This window comes from Haliotis rufescens, unplaced genomic scaffold (assembly GCF_023055435.1).
Source record: "Haliotis rufescens isolate VD_foot unplaced genomic scaffold, xgHalRufe1.0.p SCAF_11, whole genome shotgun sequence".
In the NCBI taxonomy this organism is placed as follows: domain Eukaryota; kingdom Metazoa; phylum Mollusca; class Gastropoda; order Lepetellida; family Haliotidae; genus Haliotis; species Haliotis rufescens.
In genome coordinates, this window is record NW_025963791.1 from 4,492,657 (window position 1) to 4,517,530 (window position 24,874).

Below are 24,874 nucleotides of genomic sequence, written 5' to 3' on the forward strand. Positions count from 1 at the left end.
ATATTGAATGGATTTTTATAAGTTGTGGTATGTATGGGTTCTTAGCGTAAGTATTTTACTGAAACATTAAAATTACTGCTAATCAAAACCACGACCTGACATTATCCGTGCAGTCGATAACAACGACGGGGATGACAGGTTATGGTTGTGCTTTGTATTTTGTCAAAAGCTAGGGGCTTACACTTTTCAATTACGCGGGGGCAGATAATCCTTAATTCCTCGTCGGTTATTCCCTAGTGAATATATACGCAGTCAAAGACGGTTAATCCTTTACAATCCTCGACGGGAACTGTGTCGATTGGGTACACATGGCGCATTTGGCAAATACACATGAAGTCCACGTGCACCGAGTCACTCTCAACCGCAGTCCCCTGTTCAAGGGAAATGGATTCATCCGTTGCACACAGACCGCCTGCTGACTCGAAACGCGGTGTTCACACAAATGTTTTTCTTTGTTGAGCAGCAATTTAATACATATGTATTTCAAACTGTTTTTCAAACATGCATCCTTGATGAATACTGCTTTTACCCCACATAAACACACTTGAATTGTTATTTTGCTGTTATAGATCTATATGACGCGGGCGGATCCAATTGATAATGAATATACTGTCGAATTGAAATTTATTGACTTAAAACCGAATTAAGAGTCATGTGTCCTGAAAACACAACCAGACAAACATTAAAATGAAACTGATGATTGAAATGTACAAAGGTTTTGTAACATCTGTCATCATTTTGGAACGCCGAGTTCAGGTTGCCATAGCAACTGCGACATTGATTATACCTGTTGCTGGGCTTCTCCTTGAATGTACGCACCTGTTCGGAATAATGACTTCTGACCCTTGTAAATGGGTCATGGGCGTGACTGGTCACATGTCACATAGGCGCCTCTCAAATTAAGCTATGCAAAGGTGATAGTTCACGGTCGTTCACAGAATGGAGTTGCACGAGTGGAGCAACGCGATCGCGCGGTAGGGGATTCCCCTCAGATTAGCAAACACTGGAAAAACCCAGACTCTCAACGGTGTCTTTCGTTATTGTCGATTTTTGGCCCCTAATATCCATATTAACAATAAATACAAGTATTTTTTACTGCTTTAATACACAAATAAGGGTTGGGATGCGTTTAAATACTTTCATCTGATATATGGCATAGAGTATTTTCCACTTATACTGTCGATATTTACTGCCGACCTCGATGGACAAGTGACAATACCCACGCGTTCGGAGAAATAGAATTATTACACATTCTCCAAAACATTTTATTTTTAAAACACGTAAGTGTCCATTGACTTCAAACTTAATTTTACACGTTTTACATTTATTTTCGATAATTTTTTAGACAAAGATTATATTGACGCTGTGCTAGAGGTTAAAGGTATTTGGGAATTCCCCAGAAAATTTCCCCGCCGAGGTTGTGTGGGAGTAGGTGTTTTGGGATGGGCTTTTAGAAGCGGATATTCAGCATGGAGACAAGGCACTGAGGTAATTTAAACCACGATCAAGCCAACTTCGGATCTAACGTTAGTAATACAAGTTAAAGGTGACTGCATGTCGCATAAAGATCTATATATAGATTGATATATGACGTCACTACTGAATGCTCCATGCACAGGTTGGGAGACGGCCATGTTTTTGCGCACTGAGACTGTGAACGTACACATTTCAGAAAGGTTTAACTTTTGAGGTGTACGTTATGTGAACATTTTCTTTATATATTTGGGAAGGGGTATATTTATTTTCAATGAATTAAATAACATACTTCTACCTGAAGCAAAGGAAATGATTGAATGCCCATGACGGATTGAAAAGGAATATGGGAGTGATACCAATACAGTATTACAGGCACTTTTTAATCTGAACTTTTGCACATACCGTCGATGTGGTCAGTGATTTTAACTGCAGCACAAGTGGTGTTACCGTTTAGATTTAAGTAAATGCACAGATCGAATTATTAAATTACTTGAGCGGCGCGGAATCATTTGGTAACACGTCACCAACAGAAATCACTATAGAGATACGTGTCAACCGACCTCAGGGAGATATATAGGGCTCTCGCCTAACATTGTGGATCGTGCAACGTAACTGACTATTAACAGTGTAGCGGGTTAATAGTCTGCGTAAATTTAAGATGTCATGAAATAGTTTTGCTTTTGCTGCCCATCAAGTTTAATTTGTGAGGATCAAATCCCAGAACCGGTCATTGAAAAATCCCCCATATACAACAAACTCATTTCAACTAAAATTGGTTTAAATATTTTTATGAATTTTTAATTTTGTGTAATGTATACATCTTTTCAAATTCGATGATTAATATAGCAAATTAAAACAGTCGAACATCGTGAAAAATCTCATTAAAACTCTCTTTCTCTATCCATCACAGATATATATTACACGCATGAAATTAAACTCACACACATTCTCTCCCATATCGCCATGAACATATATTAAGACACACAAACACCGACACACACAACTTCGTACATAAACGTATGCAACTGCATTTTTCGTAAACTTTACGCCCACTCGCATGCATATTATCACCTCCACTGCCAAATATACATACACAAAGTCACAAACATCCACTGTCGAACTTACAAACACGTACAACATTCATAAGCAGAAACAATAGCGAAACCCATAAGCATGAACGTGTATGTTAACACAGGCACAGGAATTCATAACCCCGTAGATGACAGACATAACGAAAATAAAATTTTGTTTATATGTGCATTGAATCAACATTGAACATATCATATTTATCCAAAAAGATCGTATTCACATTATCAGTATAAATATATGATGCATTTCACTCCTGTTGTATCCTGTCAACACAAGAGCGCAGTTTGACCTCGTAACCACACACACACACACACACGTACACACACACACACGCGCACGCGCAACTCACAACGGCCATCAAACTATCAGGTTAATATGCCAGGCGTTATATAGCAGGTATAGACAGAGTATTAGTGTTCATCTGTAAGGGTCACTCCCTTAGCAATACCAAACTTATATTCTACTTTCGTTTTGAACCTATACAAAATGGCGGACCTGTTACAATTTACAAATTGCACATTTGGCAATTAACATTGATCAGGTGAAAGGTATATTTAGGAAATATGTTATGCTGTTTTCTCTTGATGCTAAGACCGAGTTGAATTACATATCTTAAATGCTCACGTGGCGGCATTGTCTCAAGAAAGCGGATCAGTTTGAAGCAGATCCGGTTTAAGAGGTCGGATTGTTCAGGAAGTCGTTATGACCCGGATCTGGTTATGCATAAACAGTCACGAATACATGTAGAGTTATGTACACCAAGTTTTGTAGCTGTTTGATTTTGTGGCGAGTTTTTATGTTTTTTACTGTTTGCATGATAGCAGAGAGTGACAATTAGCTACTATAATGATATTGAAGCTACCGCAAATACAGCGGAGTTGATCCCGTAAATCAATTATGATTGTGGCGGGTATTATAAATGTACTGAAAGCATGCAGCATCGACTGTGACTGCCGCGGGTCTACATATTAGGTAGCAGTGGCACACTGATGTTGATGTTTGACTTGGGATGTTGTTGGTGTCGTGTTGGTGGGATGACTATGATGTTGTGGGAGTAGTAAATATTAATGGGTTCAGAAGTTGAGCAGATGTTAAGGTGGGTGTTGAGATTTGGTTAAATGTTCATGCTGATGTTAAAAAAGGGTGTTGAGATGGGGTTATGGAGCGATTGTGATGTTAAAGGTGGGTGTTGGGGTGACTTAGGGAGTGACTGTGATGTTAAAGGTGGGTGTTGAGATGGGGTTATGGAGCGATTGTGATGTTAAAGGTGGGTGTTGGGATGACTTAGGGAGCGACTGTGATGTTAAAGGTGGGTGTTGGGATGACTTAGGGAGCGATTGTGATGTTAAAGGTGGGTGTTGGGGTGACTTAGGGAGCGATTGTGATGTTAAAGGTGGGTGTTGGGATGACTTAGGGAGCGATTGTGATGTTAAAGGTGGGTGTTGGGGTGACATAGGGAGCGATTGTGATGTTAAAGGTGGGTGTTGGGATGACTTAGGGAGCGATTGTGATGTTAAAGGTGGGTGTTGGGATGACTTAGGGAGCGATTGTGATTTTAAAGGTGGGTGTTGGGGTGACATAGGGAGCGACTGTGATGTTAAAGATGGGTGTTGGGATGACTTAGGGAGTGATTGTGATGTTAAAGGTGGGTGTTGGGGTGACATAGGGAGCGACTGTGATGTTAAAGGTGGGTGTTGGGATGACTTAGGGAGCGATTGTGATGTTAAAGGTGGGTGTTGGGATGACTTAGGGAGCGATTGTGATGTTAAAGGTGGGTGTTGGGATGACTTAGAGAGCAATTGTGATGTTAAAGTTTGGTGTTGGGATGACTTAGGGAGTGATTGTGATGTTAAAGGTGGGTGTTGGGGTGACATAGGGAGCGACTGTGATGTTAAAGGTTGGTGTTGGGATGACTTAGGGAGCGATTGTGATGTTAAAGGTTGGTGTTGGGATGACTTAGGGAGCGATTGTGATGTTAAAGGTGGGTGTTGGGATGACTCAGGGAGCGGTTATGATGTTAAAGGTGGGTGTTGGGGTGACTTAGGGAGCGATTGTGATGTTAAAGGTGGGTGTTGGGATGACTTAGGGAGCGATTGTGATGTTAAAGGTGGGTGTTGGGATGACTTAGGGAGTGACTGGTGTTAAAGGTGGGTGTTGGGGTGACCTAGGGAGCGATTGTGATTTGAAAGGTGGGTGTTGGGGTGACTTAGGGAGTGATTGTGATGTTAAGGATGGGTGTTTGGATGACTTAGGGAGCGGTTGTGATGTTAAAGGTGGGTGTTGGGATGACCTAGGGAGCGATTGTGATGTTAAAGGTGGGCGTTGGGGTGACTTAGGGAGCGATTGTGATGTTAAAGGTGGGTGTTGGGATGACTTAGGGAGTGATTGTGATGTTAAAGGTGGGTGTTGGGGTGACTGTGATGTTAAATGTGGGCGTTTGGATGACTTAGAGAGCAATTGTGAAGTTAAAGGTGGGTGTTGGGGTGACTTAGGGAGTGATTGTGATGTTAAGGATGGGTGTTTGGATGACTTAGGGAGCGGTTGTGATGTTAAAGGTGGGTGTTGGGATGACCTAGGGAGCGATTGTGATGTTAAAGGTGGGCGTTGGGGTGACTTAGGGAGCGATTGTGATGTTAAAGGTGGGTGTTGGGATGACTTAGAGAGCGATTGTGATGTTAAAGGTGGGTGTTGGGATGACTTAGAGAGCAATTGTGAAGTTAAAGGTGGGTGTTGGGGTGACTTAGGGAGTGATTGTGATGTTAAGGATGGGTGTTTGGATGACTTAGGGAGCGGTTGTGATGTTAAAGGTGGGTGTTGGGATGACCTAGGGAGCGATTGTGATGTTAAAGGTGGGCGTTGGGGTGACTTAGGGAGCGATTGTGATGTTAAAGGTGGGTGTTGGGATGACTTAGGGAGTGATTGTGATGTTAAAGGTGGGTGTTGGGGTGACTGTGATGTTAAAGGTGGGCGTTTGGATGACTTAGAGAGCAATTGTGAAGTTAAAGGTGGGTGTTGGGATGACTTAGGGAGCGATTGTGATGTTAAAAGTAGGTGTCGGGAAACTAAGGAAGATAGTCTGATGGTAAAGGTGAGTGTCGTAATAAGTCAAAGCGGTGTTACACCAAACTCACACTAATATTAGAGTTAGCGTCGAGAGTTAATATAGATTGTATCTTTGTTGCGTTGAATTATATGTGGGGAATATTTAATGACAAGAAATATAAAAATCAACGTTGTTCATCTGGTATAAAACCGGCTTCATTGATAATAACTGGTTCATCATAACCCGGCACAGGGACAAGTCCGCGTTGTGCGTCAAGTATCAAATAGCCTTAGTTAAGCACCACGCCTATATCCGCCTATAAACGGAGCCTTGGTCGTAGCGGCGAAACGGTCATGGCACTTGTCGTGGCTTGCATTCTGAAACAAACCTGTGGAGGGATTAAGGAAGGTGTATCCACAGTGTTATGACACTCCTAGGTAGGCGACATACCCTTGTATGTAAAATCTTAATTTTGGAAAAAATAATAATTTTACATATGTGTACTTTTTCATATCGCGTCAATTATTTACATGCCGCCGTCATGTGTCTTGAATATGGAAGTCATCTGTGTTATGACAGTTATAGCACTACCACTGTTGCAAATCAATGCTAAAGTCATCTGTGTTATGACAGTTATAGCATTACCACTGTCGCAAGTCAATGCTCAAGTCATCTGTGGTTAGACAGTTATAGCACTACCACTGTCGCAAGTCAATGCTAAAGTCATCGGTGTTATGACAGTTATAGTGTTACCACTGTCGCAAGTCAATGCTAAAGTCATCGGTGTTATGACAGTTATAGTGTTACCACTGTCGCAAGTCAATGCTAAAGTCATCTGTGTTATGACAGTTATAGTGCTACCACTGTCGCAAGTCAATGCTAAAGTCATCTGTGTTATGACAGTTATAGCACTACCACTGTCGCAAATCAGTGCTAAAGTCATCTGAGGTGTGAGAGTAAAAGCGCTACCACTGTCGCAAGTCAATGCTGAAGTCATCTGTGTTATGACAGTTATAGCGCTACCACTGTCGCAAGTCAATGCTAAAGTCATCTGTGTTATGACCGTTATAGCGCTACCACTGTCGCAAGTCAATGCTTAAGTCATCTGTGTTATGACAGTTATAGCGCTACGACTGTCGCAAGTCAATGGTAAAGTCATCTGTGTTATGACAGTTATAGCACTACCACTGTTGCAAATCAATGCTAAAGTCATCTGTGTTATGACAGTTATAGCACTACCACTGTCGCAAGTCAATGGTAAAGTCATCTGTGTTATGACAGTTATAGCACTACCACTGTTGCAAATCAATGCTAAAGTCATCTGTGTTATGACAGTTATAGCACTACCACTGTCGCAAGTCAATGCTAAAGTCATCTGTGGTTAGACAGTTATAGCACTACCACTGTCGCAAGTCAATGCTAAAGTCATCGGTGTTATGACAGTTATAGTGTTACTACTGTCGCAAGTCAATGCTAAAGTCATCTGTGTTATGACAGTTATAGTGCTACCACTGTCGCAAGTCAATGCTAAAGTCATCTGTGTTATGACAGTTATAGCACTACCACTGTCGCAAGTCAATGCTCAAGTCATCTGTGGTTAGACAGTTATAGCACTACCACTGTCGCAAGTCAATGCTAAAGTCATCGGTGTTATGACAGTTATAGTGTTACCACTGTCGCAAGTCAATGCTAAAGTCATCTGTGTTATGACAGTTATAGTGCTACCACTGTCGCAAGTCAATGCTAAAGTCATCTGTGTTATGACAGTTATAGCACTACCACTGTCGCAAGTCAATGCTGAAGTCATCTGTGTTATGACAGTTATAGCACTGCCACTGTCGCAAGTCAATGCTGAAGTCATCTGTGTTATGACAGTTATAGCACTACCACTGTCGCAAGTCAATGCCAAAGTCATCTGTTGTAAGACAGTTATAGCACTACAACTGTCGCTAGTCAATGCTGAAGTCATCTATGTTATGACAGTTATAGCACTACCACTGTCGCTAGTCAATGCTAAAGTCATCTGTGTTATGACAGTTATAGCACTACCACTGTCGCAAGTCAATGCTAAAGTCATCTGTGTTATGACAGTTATAGCACTGCCACTGTCGCAAGTCAATGCTAAAGTCATCTGTGTTATGACAGTTATAGCACTACCACTGTCGCTAGTCAATGCTGAAGTCATCTGTGTTATGACAGTTATAGCACTACCACTGTCGCAAGTCAATGCCAAAGTCATCTGTGTTATGACCGTTATAGCGCTACCACTGTCGCAAGTCAATGCTAAAGTCATCTGTGTTATGACAGTTATAGCGCTACGACTGTCGCAAGTCAATGGTAAAGTCATCTGTGTTATGACAGTTATAGCACTACCACTGTTGCAAATCAATGCTAAAGTCATCTGTGTTATGACAGTTATAGCACTACCACTGTCGCAAGTCAATGGTAAAGTCATCTGTGTTATGACAGTTATAGCACTACCACTGTTGCAAATCAATGCTAAAGTCATCTGTGTTATGACAGTTATAGCACTACCACTGTCGCAAGTCAATGCTAAAGTCATCTGTGGTTAGACAGTTATAGCACTACCACTGTCGCAAGTCAATGCTAAAGTCATCGGTGTTATGACAGTTATAGTGTTACCACTGTCGCAAGTCAATGCTAAAGTCATCTGTGTTATGACAGTTATAGCACTACCACTGTCGCTAGTCAATGCTAAAGTCATCTGTGTTATGACAGTTATAGCACTACCACTGTCGCAAGTCAATGCTCAAGTCATCTGTGGTTAGACAGTTATAGCACTACCACTGTCGCAAGTCAATGCTAAAGTCATCGGTGTTATGACAGTTATAGTGTTACCACTGTCGCAAGTCAATGCTAAAGTCATCTGTGTTATGACAGTTATAGTGCTACCACTGTCGCAAGTCAATGCTAAAGTCATCTGTGTTATGACAGTTATAGCACTACCACTGTCGCAAGTCAATGCTGAAGTCATCTGTGTTATGACAGTTATAGCACTGCCACTGTCGCAAGTCAATGCTAAAGTCATCTGTGTTATGACAGTTATAGCACTACCACTGTCGCAAGTCAATGCTGAAGTCATCTGTGTTATGACAGTTATAGCACTGCCACTGTCGCAAGTCAATGCTGAAGTCATCTGTGTTATGACAGTTATAGCACTACCACTGTCGCAAGTCAATGCCAAAGTCATCTGTTGTAAGACAGTTATAGCACTACCACTGTCGCTAGTCAATGCTGAAGTCATCTATGTTATGACAGTTATAGCACTACCACTGTCGCTAGTCAATGCCAAAGTCATCTGTTGTAAGACAGTTATAGCACTACCACTGTCGCTAGTCAATGCTGAAGTCATCTATGTTATGACAGTTATAGCACTACCACTGTCGCTAGTCAATGCTAAAGTCATCTGTATTATGACAGTTATAGCACTACCACTGTCGCAAGTCAATGCTAAAGTCATCTGTGTTATGACAGTTATAGCACTGCCACTGTCGCAAGTCAATGCTAAAGTCATCTGTGTTATGACAGTTATAGCACTACCACTGTCGCTAGTCAATGCTGAAGTCATCTGTGTTATGACAGTTATAGCGCTACCACTGTCGCAAGTCAATGCCAAAGTCATCTGTGTTATGACCGTTATAGCGCTACCACTGTCGCAAGTCAATGCTAAAGTCATCTGTGTTATGGCAGTTATAGCGCTACGACTGTCGCAAGTCAATGGTAAAGTCATCTGTGTTATGACAGTTATAGCACTACCACTGTTGCAAATCAATGCTAAAGTCATCTGTGTTATGACAGTTATAGCACTACCACTGTCGCAAGTCAATGGTAAAGTCATCTGTGTTATGACAGTTATAGCACTACCACTGTTGCAAATCAATGCTAAAGTCATCTGTGTTATGACAGTTATAGCACTACCACTGTCGCAAGTCAATGCTAAAGTCATCTGTGGTTAGACAGTTATAGCACTACCACTGTCGCAAGTCAATGCTAAAGTCATCGGTGTTATGACAGTTATAGTGTTACCACTGTCGCAAGTCAATGCTAAAGTCATCTGTGTTATGACAGTTATAGCACTACCACTGTCGCAAGTCAATGCTAAAGTCATCTGTGTTATGACAGTTATAGCACTACCACTGTCGCAAGTCAATGCTCAAGTCATCTGTGGTTAGACAGTTATAGCACTACCACTGTCGCAAGTCAATGCTAAAGTCATCGGTGTTATGACAGTTATAGTGTTACCACTGTCGCAAGTCAATGCTAAAGTCATCTGTGTTATGACAGTTATAGTGCTACCACTGTCGCAAGTCAATGCTAAAGTCATCTGTGTTATGACAGTTATAGCACTACCACTGTCGCAAGTCAATGCTGAAGTCATCTGTGTTATGACAGTTATAGCACTGCCACTGTCGCAAGTCAATGCTGAAGTCATCTGTGTTATGACAGTTATAGCACTACCACTGTCGCAAGTCAATGCCAAAGTCATCTGTTGTAAGACAGTTATAGCACTACCACTGTCGCTAGTCAATGCTGAAGTCATCTATGTTATGACAGTTATAGCACTACCACTGTCGCTAGTCAATGCTAAAGTCATCTGTGTTATGACAGTTATAGCACTACCACTGTCGCAAGTCAATGCTAAAGTCATCTGTGTTATGACAGTTATAGCACTACCACTGTCGCAAGTCAATGCTAAAGTCATCTGTGTTATGACAGTTATAGCACTACCACTGTCGCTAGTCAATGCTGAAGTCATCTGTGTTATGACCGTTATAGCGCTACGACTTTTGCAAGTCAATACTAAAGTCATCTGTGTTATGACAGTTATAGCGCTACGACTTTTGCAAGTCAATGCTAAAGTCATCTGTGTTATGACAGTTATAGCGCTACCACTGTCGCAAGTCAATGCTGAAGTCATCTGTGTTATGACCGTTATAGCGCTACGACTTTTGCAAGTCAATGCTAAAGTCATCTGTGTTATGACAGTTATAGCACTACCACTGTCGCAAGTCAATGCTTAAGTCATCTGTGTTATGAAAGTTATAGCGCTACCACTGTCGCAAGTCAATGCTAAAGTCATCTGTGTTATGACAGTTATAGCACTACCACTGTCGCAAGTCAATGCTAAAGTCATCTGTGTTATGACAGTTATAGCACTACCACTGTCGCAAGGCAATGCTAAAGTCATCTGTGTTATGACAGTTATAGCAATACAACTGTCGCAAGTCAATGCTAAAGTCATCTGTGTTATGACAGTTATAGTGCTACCACTGTCGCAAGTCAATGCTAAAGTCATCTGTGTTATGACAGTTATAGCACTACCACTGTCGCTAGTCAATGCTAAAGTCATCTGTGTTATGACAGTTATAGCACTACCACTGTCGCAAGTCAATGCTAAAGTCATCTGTGTTATGACAGTTATAGCACTGCCACTGTCGCAAGTCAATGCTAAAGTCATCTGTGTTATGACAGTTATAGCACTACCACTGTCGCTAGTCAATGCTGAAGTCATCTGTGTTATGACAGTTATAGCGCTACGACTTTTGCAAGTCAATACTAAAGTCATCTGTGTTATGACAGTTATAGCGCTACGACTTTTGCAAGTCAATGCTAAAGTCATCTGTGTTATGACAGTTATAGCGCTACGACTTTTGCAAGTCAATGCTAAGGTAATCTGTGTGTTACGACAGTTATAGCACTACCCCTGTCACGAGTCAATGCTAAAGTAATATGTGTGTCACGACAGTTATAGCACTACCACTGTCACGAGTCAATGCTAAGGTAATCTGTGTGTTACGACAGTTATAGCACTACCCCTGTCGCGAGTCAATGCTAAAGTAATATGTGTGTTACGACAGTTATAGCGGTACCACTGATGCAAGTAAATGCTAAACTCTTTGAGTGACGAAAGCTTTTGCGCTACGATCCATGATGCATAAAACACAAGTGTGTGTCAATGCACCCCAACTGCGTGGACCGTTGCTCATACTTTTATGCACCGGTTTGCGTGGCCCAGATTCTGTTATTTGCAATCTGCCTTGATTAAGCCATAATTTGCTGTCTGTGACCCAAAACCTGATTCTCTCATTCACACCAAATGTACTTACTATGACCCTACCCATCACGAAGACATATTTCAACAGCGTAATGACTCCCTTTCTTAACCTCCAAAACGTGTTTTCTATTTCCCCAAGATTTGTCACACATGATTCTATTTTCGGGTATGCGTCATCCCTGTTACAAGCGGCAACGGTAATCTCTCGTATTCAACTCAACTTGACACGATCACTAGTAAACGTCATTGTCTAAAAATAGAATGACGTGGCACATCTCTTCACAACGCAATAAGCTCACCCTCACAAGTCCCAACTATTGCAGTTTCATGTCTATTGTGGTCCCAGAAAGTATGCCTGGATGGGTTTCAGCTTTCTCGAGGTAACTCCAAGTATTGCACAAACGCGATAAAGACCAAAATATAGCCAAAATGTATGCATGCGTCAGTTGAGGGAGACGTAAAGAAAACATGTTTTATGATTTCCTTGTTACTGCCTGCCATATGCAAGACATTTACAAAACTGCCAAACTCGGTTGCTATGGAATTCCAGACAATGACTGTGCTTACTGACACATAACGTTTAAATCTCGTTTCATAAAACAGTAAATTACAGTTCAACGAGTTAATGGGCTAAACATGAAATGATACTCGTTACTCAGATAAGACCAAATAATCTCTGATCAAAATTGTAAATAAAACAAATTCTAACGTTTTTGCGGTAAAACGAGCGTTTAGCAACGTATAACACATTGGTACTATACTAAAACTGCGTCCAATAGACAGCTGGTTCCGACCAACTCTACCACTGAAATAGTTATGAAAGCAGTGTTCAACCCTTCTTAGTCTCTGTATAAATTAAATCAAATTTGATTGAGTTTGCATTGTGATAAGATTGTTCACAACCGACCTATGCCATTCATATACTTCCTTGTAGTAACAATGCTTATAGTTAATTTCAATATATTTTCATTGCATCCTCTACAACTGTTATCACAAGGATGTTCCCGTCGAACCCGGCATTGTATTTTAGTGTATACATTTAGTCGAATCAATAGAAGAGAAAGGGAATGTCAAATGAAATGACAACATGACTGTAACTTATAATAGAAATACCGCATTTTGGGACCGACCATTCCATATTCGGGCAGGGGCTGGTGAAAACATATTGTGATTGTGTTTGGAGACTTAACCAGATATTCTATAAACATTGAAATGAGCCTAAATATTTTTTGTAAAAGCTATTATTTCGTTCAAACCTTCATATTAACCCGACATACAAACCATAGTTTTGACTGCATATGACCGTATTGGACGACGCACAGATTGAGTGTACTTCCGGGATTGGGGTACGAGGGTTGACTGATAAGTTCTGAGCCTCACATAGAAACACTTGACCTAAAGACATAAATTTGTGTTCTTTTCCTCATATAATTCCCTTTCACATTGATAAACTTAGGCCAACAATATTGGAGGGACTTTATCCCAGTTTCGTGGAAGTCTTTCTCTTGGCTGTTGGGACGGTCGGGTAGTCTAGTGGCCAAAGAGTTCGCTCTTCACGCCGAAGACCTGGTTCGATTCCCGACACGGGTACAATGTGTGAAACCCATTTCTGGTGTCCCCCGCCGTGATATTGCTGGATTATTGCTAACAACCATACTCACTCACTCACTCTCTTGGCTGTCCAAAAGGTCCTTCGCAGCTGCTATGCTGTTATCGTTCGAGTTGAAATGTGATCCGGTTGGAGCTTTCTTCAGGTTGGGAACAGATGGAAGTCTGACGGGGCCAGATCAGGAGAATAGGGTAGGGGCTGAAGGTGTTCAAAGCTACGCTCGTGTATTGTAGCCATGGCAATGACTGATTCGTGCACTAATGCATTGTCCCGTTGAAAGGGTACACCTTTTCTCAGCTTCCCACGTCTCTTCGTCATAATGTCATCCCGAAAGTGCCCCAAAAGTGCAGAATAATATCCGTTATTGTCTGGTCTGGAAGATAGTCCACCATGACAACAACCTCGACAATCCAGAAAAAACGGAGGCTATTGCCTTTCCAACTAATGGGACATACTTTGCCTTCTTTGGTGGTGGTGATGTCAAATGCTTCCAATGTTTTGATTGTTGTTTGGACATGGTCACAAATCGTTGCGAGAACCTTTTTGGATCAGCTTCAAACAGAGCCTGATTATCACGAGACATGTTGTACCCAACGAGCTGAAACTTTCTTCATTGCCAAAGTTTAATGGAATGTACTCTACCCAGGGAAATGCCTCCTGAACGAGCAATATGACGCTCAGTCATTCGCCGGTTATGCAGGATGGGGGTCGTCTTCAAGGCTCTTCTTGTCACGTTTAAACTCTGCTGCCCACCTCTTTATGGTATCCTTCCCAAGCGTTGTACTCATATCCCCACGAATGGCTTTTAGTGTTACTCAGCAACCCCACTCAACATATTCTGCAAGTACCTTATCACAGAACGTTCAAGTTCGTCCATTTTCCAAAGACCACAGACCCCGGCTCAATGTACTGGCTTGTCACAGCAATACGATTTGCTCAATTGTGGATATATCTCTTTGACCTCATGTAAAGTCCACAACAAAAGATTTCACTATGAAGCAACTCCTTCCCTGTGAGAGTCAAAACTTATCATCAGCACTATTCCATATGTCCGTCATACAGATGCCAGCTACCTCAGATCAGATGGAAACCTAGAAGGAAGACCATGACAAACGTTAAAATTACCAGTTTGTACATCACCATGACCACGAATGATAAATAACGTTATTACTGCTACCTTCGTGCCAAATGCGAAAATACATAGTGACATTATGTATTGTGTATAAAACTGATATGTTTTGACATAATACATAACCCACTCATAGGTTAAATTGCTTCAGTTTGTTTGTTTTTAAAAATGGTGATTTTATGATGACTGGCCATCATAAAACGATTTGTGTTGGCTACCTTGTTTGATAGAGTAATGAATAAAACGTTGTGAAAGCTAAACCTTCTATCTGTTTAATATAAAGACTACAGCTGTGTTAAAAAAGAAGACTGGATTCACTTATCATTATTAGTCATCACAACTATCGACTGTGACAAAGTTGCTCAAATATGTTTTTCAAAATGTGTGTCAGAACTTTTTGTCTGAATGTCTGAAGCATATCCCGGATATCATATGGTCGGCCCTACCCCTCGCCCCACCCCAGGTGGATGCAAACACTAAAATGTCTAATCGATGGTCATAAAACATCAATACCATGAAACACAGTTATTCATGGTGGTAATCACACATTTCCGAATAAACGAAACATACAGACATTTCATCTCACAGTCCTTCTTGATACAAACCAACTGTAATTAAAGTTTCAACAGCTAGATCTCCAACAATTATACAAAACAATTGCTTTGGTCATCAAGCGATCTCCATCGCTAACAACATCTAAAGCTGCTCTGTTCAGGCTGTTCTTCATCATCATTGATTGTACTACTACTACTCCTACTACGACAACGACGACGACGACAACTACTACTACTACTACTACTACTGCTACTACTACTCCTACTACGACAACGACGACGACAACTACTACTACTACTACGACTACTACTACTACGACTACTACTACTACTACTACGACGACAACTACTACTACTACTACTACGACTACGACTACGACTACTACTACGACTACTACTACTACTACTACTACTACGACTACTACTACGACTACTACTACTACTACTACTCCTACTACGACAACGACGACAACTACTACTACTACTACGACTACTACTACTACTACTACGACTACTACTTCTACTACGACTACAACTACTACTACTACTACGACGACGACGACCCCCTGGGAAGGTACGTAAGTCCGGTATCATTCAAAGTATTTTTTCATTTTGCTGTGATTTTAATCGTAGCATTTTTGTTGATTTAAACTGTTTGGCTAATCTTTCTGATCATCGCCAGTAGCCCGAGGGATGGTGTAAATCCTGCTGGGGACCATGTAGGTAGCAGAAGTACCGTAAGTCCCCATGGTCCCTAGTATGGTGGCCTAGCTTCGGTTGCTGGCGATCTACAGCCCGTTTTTATACTGTGTCGTCTGATTTAATTTGATCGTTTTATTGCTCTAAAATTAGTTTTTAAAATTATAATCTGTGATATATTGCTAATTGTTGTACTGTCCTTCGGCGACAGGTTTTTATATATAATATAAATGTTTAACTTGTTCAAGTCACGATATGGCTGAAATAGTGCCGATGTGACTTTAAATATTAACTCACTCACTCATTCACTCACTACGACGACGACGAAGACTACCACCACTACTACTACTACTACCACCACTACTACTACAGCCACTACTCCAGTCTTTGGGTATCGCTCGGTGGCATCACACAGACACTCGCATACAGTTGGTGTATGAAATATACTTTCAGGTCTGAAGATCTGCTCCGGCAGGGCAACCTGTGAAGGGCGGCATGTTAGACTGGAGCCGACTCGCATACTCTCACAGCCCAGACACTTCCAGTTATCCCGAGGTATAGTATTTGGTTATTAAGTTGCATATTTTCCTGCAGCACTTGGCGATTTTAGTGAGTGGTCGAAGTCACTTCAGCTTGACAACAGTGTAAGAAGCTAAATCGAAACGTCACTTAATGCAATAAACCAGTAGTTATCCATGAAGCTGTATACTCTTGTACTGTATACTCACCAACTTCTAAAATGCCAATAAAAAGTCATAAGATATGTTTTAAATTCATCCGTCCGTTTGAGGTGAGTTGGCATTATTTCGGGTTGAAGATGTAATGTGCATCTCAATATGAAGATTCTGTAATAATAATAACATTTTATGTTTCACCTCATTATGTTGAACATGTTCTGGGGCACATGTGGTCTAATGGTCTAATTTGCAGTGTTGAGTAGTGTCCCATAGCCATAGCAAAATCCGTTTGAATCCTAGATTCACCTGTCATCAATATACCACGTCTGTGATGTTCACTTAAAGTATGCCGTCATGCGGTGATATAACTGAAATACTGCTACTTTCATTTCCGTGTGACGCTTTCTAATGATTATACCTACCCTTCCTTTCAGCACAGGGGAAGAGATGGAAGCACCCCTTTTTATGAGTATCTCCTCGAATCTTCTGATTATAGAGATCGAGAAACCCGTCCTGGAGGAGTGATTATTTACCTAATACCTCTCTTTCACGCTTCCCGTATGTTGAGAGAGGAGGATGACACCACTGGCGAGCCATCCAAATTATCTCCATCAATTCCAACGTTGCCTAGTTTACCTGAGTTTGATAAGATTTTGTCTGATGATGTTCCTAAGCCTCGTCGTCGATCAAGATCTCCAAGGAAGGTGCTAAGAGTAGCTTCTGAGTCGAAATCTGTCCATAAAGTTAAAAAACAACGACAGCTCCTCCCTAAACCACCTGAGAAAACAACCTCACCATTAACTAGTCACTCTCCATCTTCCTTTTCTTTTGAGTCTTCGGGTATATTTGTAGACATATCCGATGTTGAATTTGATGAATCAGAACTCACGTCAACAATAATACCTCATGAGCTTTCAGACATATATGGTGAGTTCACGGAGCCCACACCCAGCACAAGTCAACACGATATAGATGTTTTCAAAGCAGTGACAGAGCCAGACTCAGAGGAAGATTCAGGCCCAAGTATCTCAGGCTTTAGCAGGAAAAGACACAGTGACATTCCTCTTATTTTGGACCTCTCTTCATCATCTACAGAGGCATATCCTGTGTTTGAACGAAGTTCAGATGAGGTTGTAAAGACTTTTGTACATGCAAAAGAGCAAGAAGGAAATCAAGAGCCAGGCCCAAGTGTCTCAGGTTTGAGCAAGGAAAGACCCAGTGACATACCTCTTACTTTTGATATCTCTTCATCAGAGGCAGAGGCGTCACCTGGGTTTGGAAGAACGTCGGATGAGGTAGTAAAGGTTTTCGTATATGAAGAGGACCAAGAGGTAAAGCAAGCAGCTGCTGAATCCGAAAAGTCTCAGTCTGTGTTGCCGTTGATTAAAGAAGAACTGAGGACCAGGATTCAACTGAGACGACTAATATCCGGGGATGGAGACACAGAACCCGATATTAAAAAACCTTATAAGGTGAATTACTGTCCCATAACTCATCTATCCCAACTTACCGATGTAGTCGTTCATCTTCTCCTTTGAATGTGTCACAAAACTAAACGTCACTACATCACTTTCAACACTTAACACTGAGAGCATAGCTTTGGAATCATACCACTCCACCGGATACCTGAACCATTATCATATCTGTATCAACATTAAAACACTTGTAGAGAAAATGCATGATAATTTAAAAAAGAAATGCACCATATAGCATATATATGCTTCCTATATGCCTATATTTCCCTCCTCTGAAATGGCACTCGCCTTTGTGGTACAAATATGTCATCACTACTAATTATGTATCATCCCTGATAACAATGCCATGCATCAATATATGGCTTGGGCTATGATTGGAAAGGGTGACAAATATTGTGAAAGAATTAAGGTAGTTGAGGGGAAGTTGTGTGTTTGACAGATAAAAGAAACGTATTTGCAGAGAAGGTATATTGCTGGGAATAACAGGATATCAAACACTCTGGGAAGTATGACACGGTTTTGCATGGCACGTGTTACCAGGCAAATGAGGCAACTGATGAAATACTACATAAATGGCCATTTCATGGTACAAATACCTTTATCACTCACTTTGAAATCTCTAGTATGGCTTTCTGAGGCAAGTAACTTCACTGTTAGGTGAAATGCTTGGTCATATATGCGTTAGTTATAGTGCCCTACAATCTTTTGTATGTGAATATTCTCCAACACATGCAACATGAGAAGATCGACAGGATGGAAACAGGTAAGCCTACACAAAGATAATGACAAGATGAAAACAGTAAGTATGAAATAGAATGGTTTGAACGCCGCCCGTTACTATATAGAGCCCCATTACTCTTTATGAGATTCCCACACAAAATGCTGTTATCTTTGGAGACAGTGGAGATATTGGTACAAACCAAACTGAGGAACAACGGATACATCCGATGGATAACCAAGGGAAATGCAAAGAAGTACACACATAAAGTTTAAATAAATCTAGAAAGGGATAAGTGAGGTACTTGATTTGAGGGAAGGTGGGAATGTAACCATCTGAAAGAAAGTATTGTATTTACTGCATTAAGATTTTAATTAATGTCTTCAGATGATGATACCCAAGATGGCAACGTTGAATGCATGGCTACACCGATTCAAAGTATAGTTGGTGTATTAGTGTTTTAAGTTGAAAAAAATACGCAAAATAAGGTTTCATAGTATTGCTGTGAAAAAAATGGCGTTCTTCATGGCAAGCTTTCAAACGAAGTGCGAAGCTCCCGGTTAAGCATACAGGTAACATAATTCTAAAGATACCAAACAAAAGAAATATCTTATGTGTTATTATTTGTCATCATATTTAAGGGACTGTGTGCATGTATGATATTGCCAAGCCAAAATCTCCGTGGAGCCAACGTTCTTAAGAAAGAAATCACGTTTGAATATGTTAGTACGACATGCTACTGGCTAAATAAAGTAATCGTCTCACAGGTGAGGTATGGTTACCTTGGGTAGGGCCGGGATGTGTTTATTTCCTATTTTGGGCACAGGTGTACAGAGATATCCGAGGTAAGAAGGGATGTTATGTTATTCTGTAGAAATATGGAATCATGTATGTATTGCATAAGGTATTGTATGTATGTTTTCATGCATGTTTCCCCTTTAATATCAGATGTTAATTATTGTGATGATGATAAAGAACAACGTGAAGGTTTCATACGCCGTGTCATGACACAAACGAGATCAAGCTATTGCTGAACATGACTTATTGCAAGTGAATTTAGGACTTCACATTGCCCTGAGACCATTGTATTGTGTGGATGTTGTGTTGTAGTCAGTTCACTCTTCTCAATGGTCTTACGTGTTACCACTGAAGCTGAAAGTGAACACTCTGATTCTATTTGAAATTCAAACTTACTGTTTCAGACTGAATATGTTGGATAAATCTTTGCTCTAGAGCTCGTTATTGTGTGCACTTACCTGTTTGCTGTTTATCACTGTTATTTTCGAACTCATTAACTTTGCTAAATGATCTAGGCAACGACATGGGGTTGCCCAATCTTGATTATTGTCAGCACTCCAACATGCTGCCAGTATCTGTGCTCCAATTTGAAATACATGTATGTCTTGATGTAATGACACAACTTGTATACATGTTTACAAGGTAAGTATATATGTATACTCACACGCAAAAGAAACGCAAGTCGAGTATGCAGTATACATGTTATTTATTTTCAACAGTAAAGACAAGAAATACTAATAGGGCAAGATTGACAAAAAATTGACTGAAGACAGTTTAATGGATTAAAAGGCAGATGACATAATTGTTTTTTTCAAATGTTAAGCGCTTACACAGTTTCGAGTCAATACCCAAAATGTCAGTCAATAACTGGTGTGACCACCATTAGCGTTGATCGCTGCCACACATCTTCTGTACATTGAGTGGATCAGACGATTTGTGAAGGCCCTAGGGATCCTCCTGCACACATCCAGAGCAGCTGTGCGTAGTTCATCGGCAGTTGTAGGGACTGGGCGCACATTGTGCAGACGCCTTTGAACCTCATCCCACAAGTGTTCGATGGGGTTCAGATCAGGGCTGTTGTGTTGTTGCAGAAAGGCCATGGTAGCTCTGGCAACATGGGGACGAGCGTTGTCCTGCTGGAAAATGTGTTGTTGATGTTGTGCAAAAAATGGAACAACGTGGGGTCTGATCACTTGGTCGATATACCGATGAGCATTGACGCCGCGTCCCCGACCTTGACCAACATTCAGAAAGCACATGGGTCCAAGTCTCGCATTAAGTCCAATCCCTGCCCATATCATGACGCTAGGTCCACCCGATGGATCCCTTTCCACAACGTTTCTGTCAGCGAAACAATCACCTCGACGCAGCCAAATTCTGACTCTTCCGTCTGCATGGGCGACACAAAAGCGACTTTCATCAGAGAAGATGACACGCCTCCACTCACGATGACGCCAATTATGTGATGACTCTGTGCCCACTGAAGTCGTGCTTGTCGATGCCGTGGTTGAAGAACAGGATGACGTGCTGGTCGGCGACATCTGAGGTTGTTGGAACGGAGACGTCGGATCACAGTGTCCCGGCTAATGTGTCGATTATGTGTTCCTATGGTCTGTCAAGCCCTTTCACTGCAGTTAGGAACGGATGCCGCTGGTGTTGACGGGTAAGCTACCGATCTTGTCGAGGTGTGCTGACCCTAGGACGACCGCTCCGAGGAAGGTCATCTGTGGTCTGTGTAGCATTGTATCGATGCAGGAGACGGTAAATTGTGGTTATGTTAACGTTGAAATGACGGGCAACATCTTGCACAGACTCTCCAGCTTCCAAACGTCCGATAGCCTGGTTTCTCCGAATTTGAGTTAGGCGTGGCATTGTTGACCAAGGAGTGGTAGGTCCAAGAATCGGCCACAGTTTTATACCCACTACAGTTCGTGACAGTTCGTGCATTTTCGATTTCGCGAGGAATGGGTGCATGATACCCACATATTCATTGAAATGGTGCGTTTTGGCGATTCGTTTTTTATGTTCCGTTTTTACTCGGGGCTTCCAAAATGCAACCAAAAATATTGATAACACCATCAGGTTTAACTACATGCTAAAACTCGTATCAATTTATGGTTCCGTGTTTGTTACCTATTTGCTTAAAACCACTTGCGTTTCTTTTGCGTGTGAGTATATATCATACAGCACCCCAAATGAAATGTATTTGCTCAAGCTATATGTATTGGGTATTGGGTATCCTGATATAAGAGAAAAAGTGCAGTTGAAAGAATATAGATAACTTGCCGATAGAGGCAGGATTGGCCACGGACCCTCAAGCTATGGATGAAATTTCTGAAAACAATCAAAGTCAGGCGACACCAATGATTGTATGGGCAGGCAATAAAGGTAGTTTCAGATTCCTTTATGATATTTAATGCACAGACAAGTGACTTTACACAAACATACATTCTGATTGATTAAGTAGCTGCTAATGATTAACCTTAAGGGTCATGTCGGTTCCAAAATTCTAAACCGAGGTAAGTGGGTAAACAAGTCTAGCAAATATAAGAATGGACTTTTGCCAGTGAGAATATTATGACATTATCATAAGTATGTAAACGAGGCGAGACGCATCTTTTTGAGACATGCAAAAAATGTGAATAACAATACGCTTGCAGCTCTTGCACATACATCATTCTCAATGGCGAGCGGTCGTGGTCATGCTACATTCAGGTGATTCAAGCTTGGAAACAAAGCTCCTTGAAATATAAGTTTCATTGAACTCTACTTGTAGCTGTAGCTGTAACTCTAAAGTCATTATCCCTATAACATTTTAAGTTGTACAGTATCTGATGTGACGAATGAGACAGCTGGATTTGATATCCATATAGAGAGTTATGATATACTGAATAAATCTATCGTTTAGTTTTAGTCTGCATTGAAAAAATGAAATTAATATGATAATAATTTGCAGTACCAGAAAGCTTGATTATGTAAAGGCTTGATAATGTGTGTCAATCTAGCCGTGGCACTTAATTCAACATCTTAACCTGGACTTACTACAGGCTGTGAATAAGAACCTCTTAACCAAGGCAAGACTCAAAAAGCAAAGAAGAGACTTACAAAGTGAGATCCAAACCATTCTAAAGAAACAAACTATCTATATGGGAATGCTTTGCCTATTTCCTTGTCCCAAGAATTGAATCCTTTGAAGTTTCACCTTGATATTCTTTGTTGTCTCTTATAAGAGGATAGAGAAGAAAAGAAACAGTTTAGTTTTGCCAGGTGAGTCAACGAAAGTAGGATGGCCAGGTCACCATAATGACATATGACATTATCTGGGACGAGATCACACTTTTGATGTGAGATTGTTCCTATTGGCATTGCGTTGATTTAGTAGACTTTGTTGAATTATGCATATTGTCACAGAGCTCCACCATCCCTAAATGACCAATCAATTGCTAATAGATAATTTGCATACACTCACATTGGAGTTGTTGAAGGGTGGCCTTACCCGTCACTTTACTAGGTATGCTACACGACTGAAGTCCTCGATTTACACGTCTTTGTGTATTTTGGTTTTCACCTTTTAGACAAAAGACCCCCCTGTTTCAGGTAAATCTGGCTGTATTGCCACCACAAATGATGATAATAATTGAGATCTATATGGATGGTGGCTAAAGGTCTGTGACAATAACTGACCATGTAGATAAATGTTTATTGTGTACAATGTTCGTTTGTATTGGTGTTACGAACACCACGGACGTTCATAAAAAATGAAGGATGTTTAGTTGCGTTTACACTTCAAAGAGTAAAGTGCCACTTAAAAAGGTTAGATGATATTGATTAAGATACCACGCTTTATCATGTATATATCATGTATATATCTACCCATCTTGCACATATTTACACGGGTTGATTGTGGACATTACATGCTGTCTAAGAGGTATATCCAGAAGGAAACTTTAGTCAGTTGAGCAAATTGTTTCGCAGTGACAAGTCAGTAAAATAAGCAGGGGCGTATTACCTTTGCAAAATGTGAGGAACGGTGATGATCAAGTTCTTGCCAATTGTTGTTTGGACTGGAAGAGGTGAATCAAGGTTTCATCCATAGTCACAAATCGTTACACTCGCCTTTCTGGATCAACTACAAACAGAGATAGATTACCATGAGAACTCCTTGTTTTTCTATCAGATGTCAAAAGATTGGAACCCAACGAGCTGATACTGTCTTCATTGCCAAAGTATGTGTGATAATGGAATCCTGGTAAATGCCCACTGAACTAACGATATGTCACTCGATCATTCTCTAGTCGGTCATCAACATATTATGGATTCTCTTGATAATTTCTCTTATTGGGGACGTAACAGGCTTACCAGCACAGGGTTACCTTCAAGGATCTGCCTAGTGACAGCGAAACAATTTGCTCAATTGACTCAAACTTTTGTTGATATACTTCCTTGACATCATATTATGTCCCAAACAAAACTATGCAATTCCTTCAATGTGAGGATTATAACTTAACAATCAACTCTTGTATATTAACAATAATCTTTCTGAGGGGCTGTTTTAGACGGGGCATTCCTTTCCCTTCTTTCTCTACCTGTATGCGAAGAAGATTCCTTTCAGTGTTGTGCCTTGTATATATCAACGTATAACAGCTATCTTTGTCAGTATTGCAACCTTCTTGTTGTGACAACTGCATGGGTACTATCATTCTGTTTCATTAATTATATGGTTTTGGATAACAGGCATTTTCAGACATTTCAGCGAGGTGAAATTTGAAAGTCCTCATTCCACAACTAATCTCTACTCTCCAGGCTCTAGATCTATATTAGGACCAACACAATCTGGCCTGTTTTATGAATTACCATGGGTTTAGGTTTGGTTGACATGGTGCACATATTTATCAATTCATTAAGTTAAGGGTTGAAAAATGTCTCTGAAGAAGATATGCATGAAGACAACTGTCATGAATCAAAACCACAGTTAATTCTGGATGTTTTGAAACTTCCAGGAAGCATTTTCACATTTACATGTAACATGAAAAGCACAACATGTAGTTGTTCAATCTCCTAGGAGACTATATTTCTTGCAAAACCTACATTATGATAGCATCACAATTGTACCTGTACAGTCTAGAAGAATATGCTACTTTGACAAAAACAATTGCAGCTGTACAGTCTAGAAGAATATGCTACTTCAACAAAATGTAAATGTCAGAAAAATGCACCTGTTTAGATTCTTTGAATAATGTCTTAGTTGAAATAGTGATTGTAGCTGTAGACTATATAACTCTAAAGTCTACTTACTCCGTATTTGATCTCACTGGGGACCTTTTTGTTGCAACTTTATCAGATGACATTAGATGAATTGAAAAAACGTGAGAGAAAGAAGGAACAGAACCGACGGGCGGCTCTGCGATCAAGACAGAAACAAACAGATCAAGAGATCGCGATCACACAGGTAGATATCGGCACTAGTTATCATAACTTATTTCTATGTCAGCAGCCGTCAAATAGCTGTAATATTGCTGATTCCTATGTTA

The 24,874-nt window shown here is 40.7% G+C and overlaps 1 protein-coding gene across 2 annotated transcripts in view; it reads left to right on the top strand.

The window, feature by feature from the left end:
* The first annotated feature begins 1,383 nt into the window (after positions 1-1,383).
* Positions 1,384-24,874, top strand: part of LOC124134314 — a 28,411-nt gene continuing 4,920 nt past the window's right edge. The window contains exons 1-4 of one of the 2 annotated variants that reach the window (XM_046499061.2): positions 1,384-1,488; positions 16,129-16,230; positions 16,787-17,824; positions 24,685-24,792. In XM_046499061.2, coding sequence (XP_046355017.1) covers positions 16,171-16,230; positions 16,787-17,824; positions 24,685-24,792 — 1,206 coding nt within the window. In that variant the 5' untranslated portion in view covers positions 1,384-1,488; positions 16,129-16,170. Of the gene's footprint in view, positions 1,489-11,960; positions 12,065-16,128; positions 16,231-16,786; positions 17,825-24,684; positions 24,793-24,874 lie in introns of those variants that run through there. The other variant, XM_046499063.2, reaches the window with a different exon arrangement.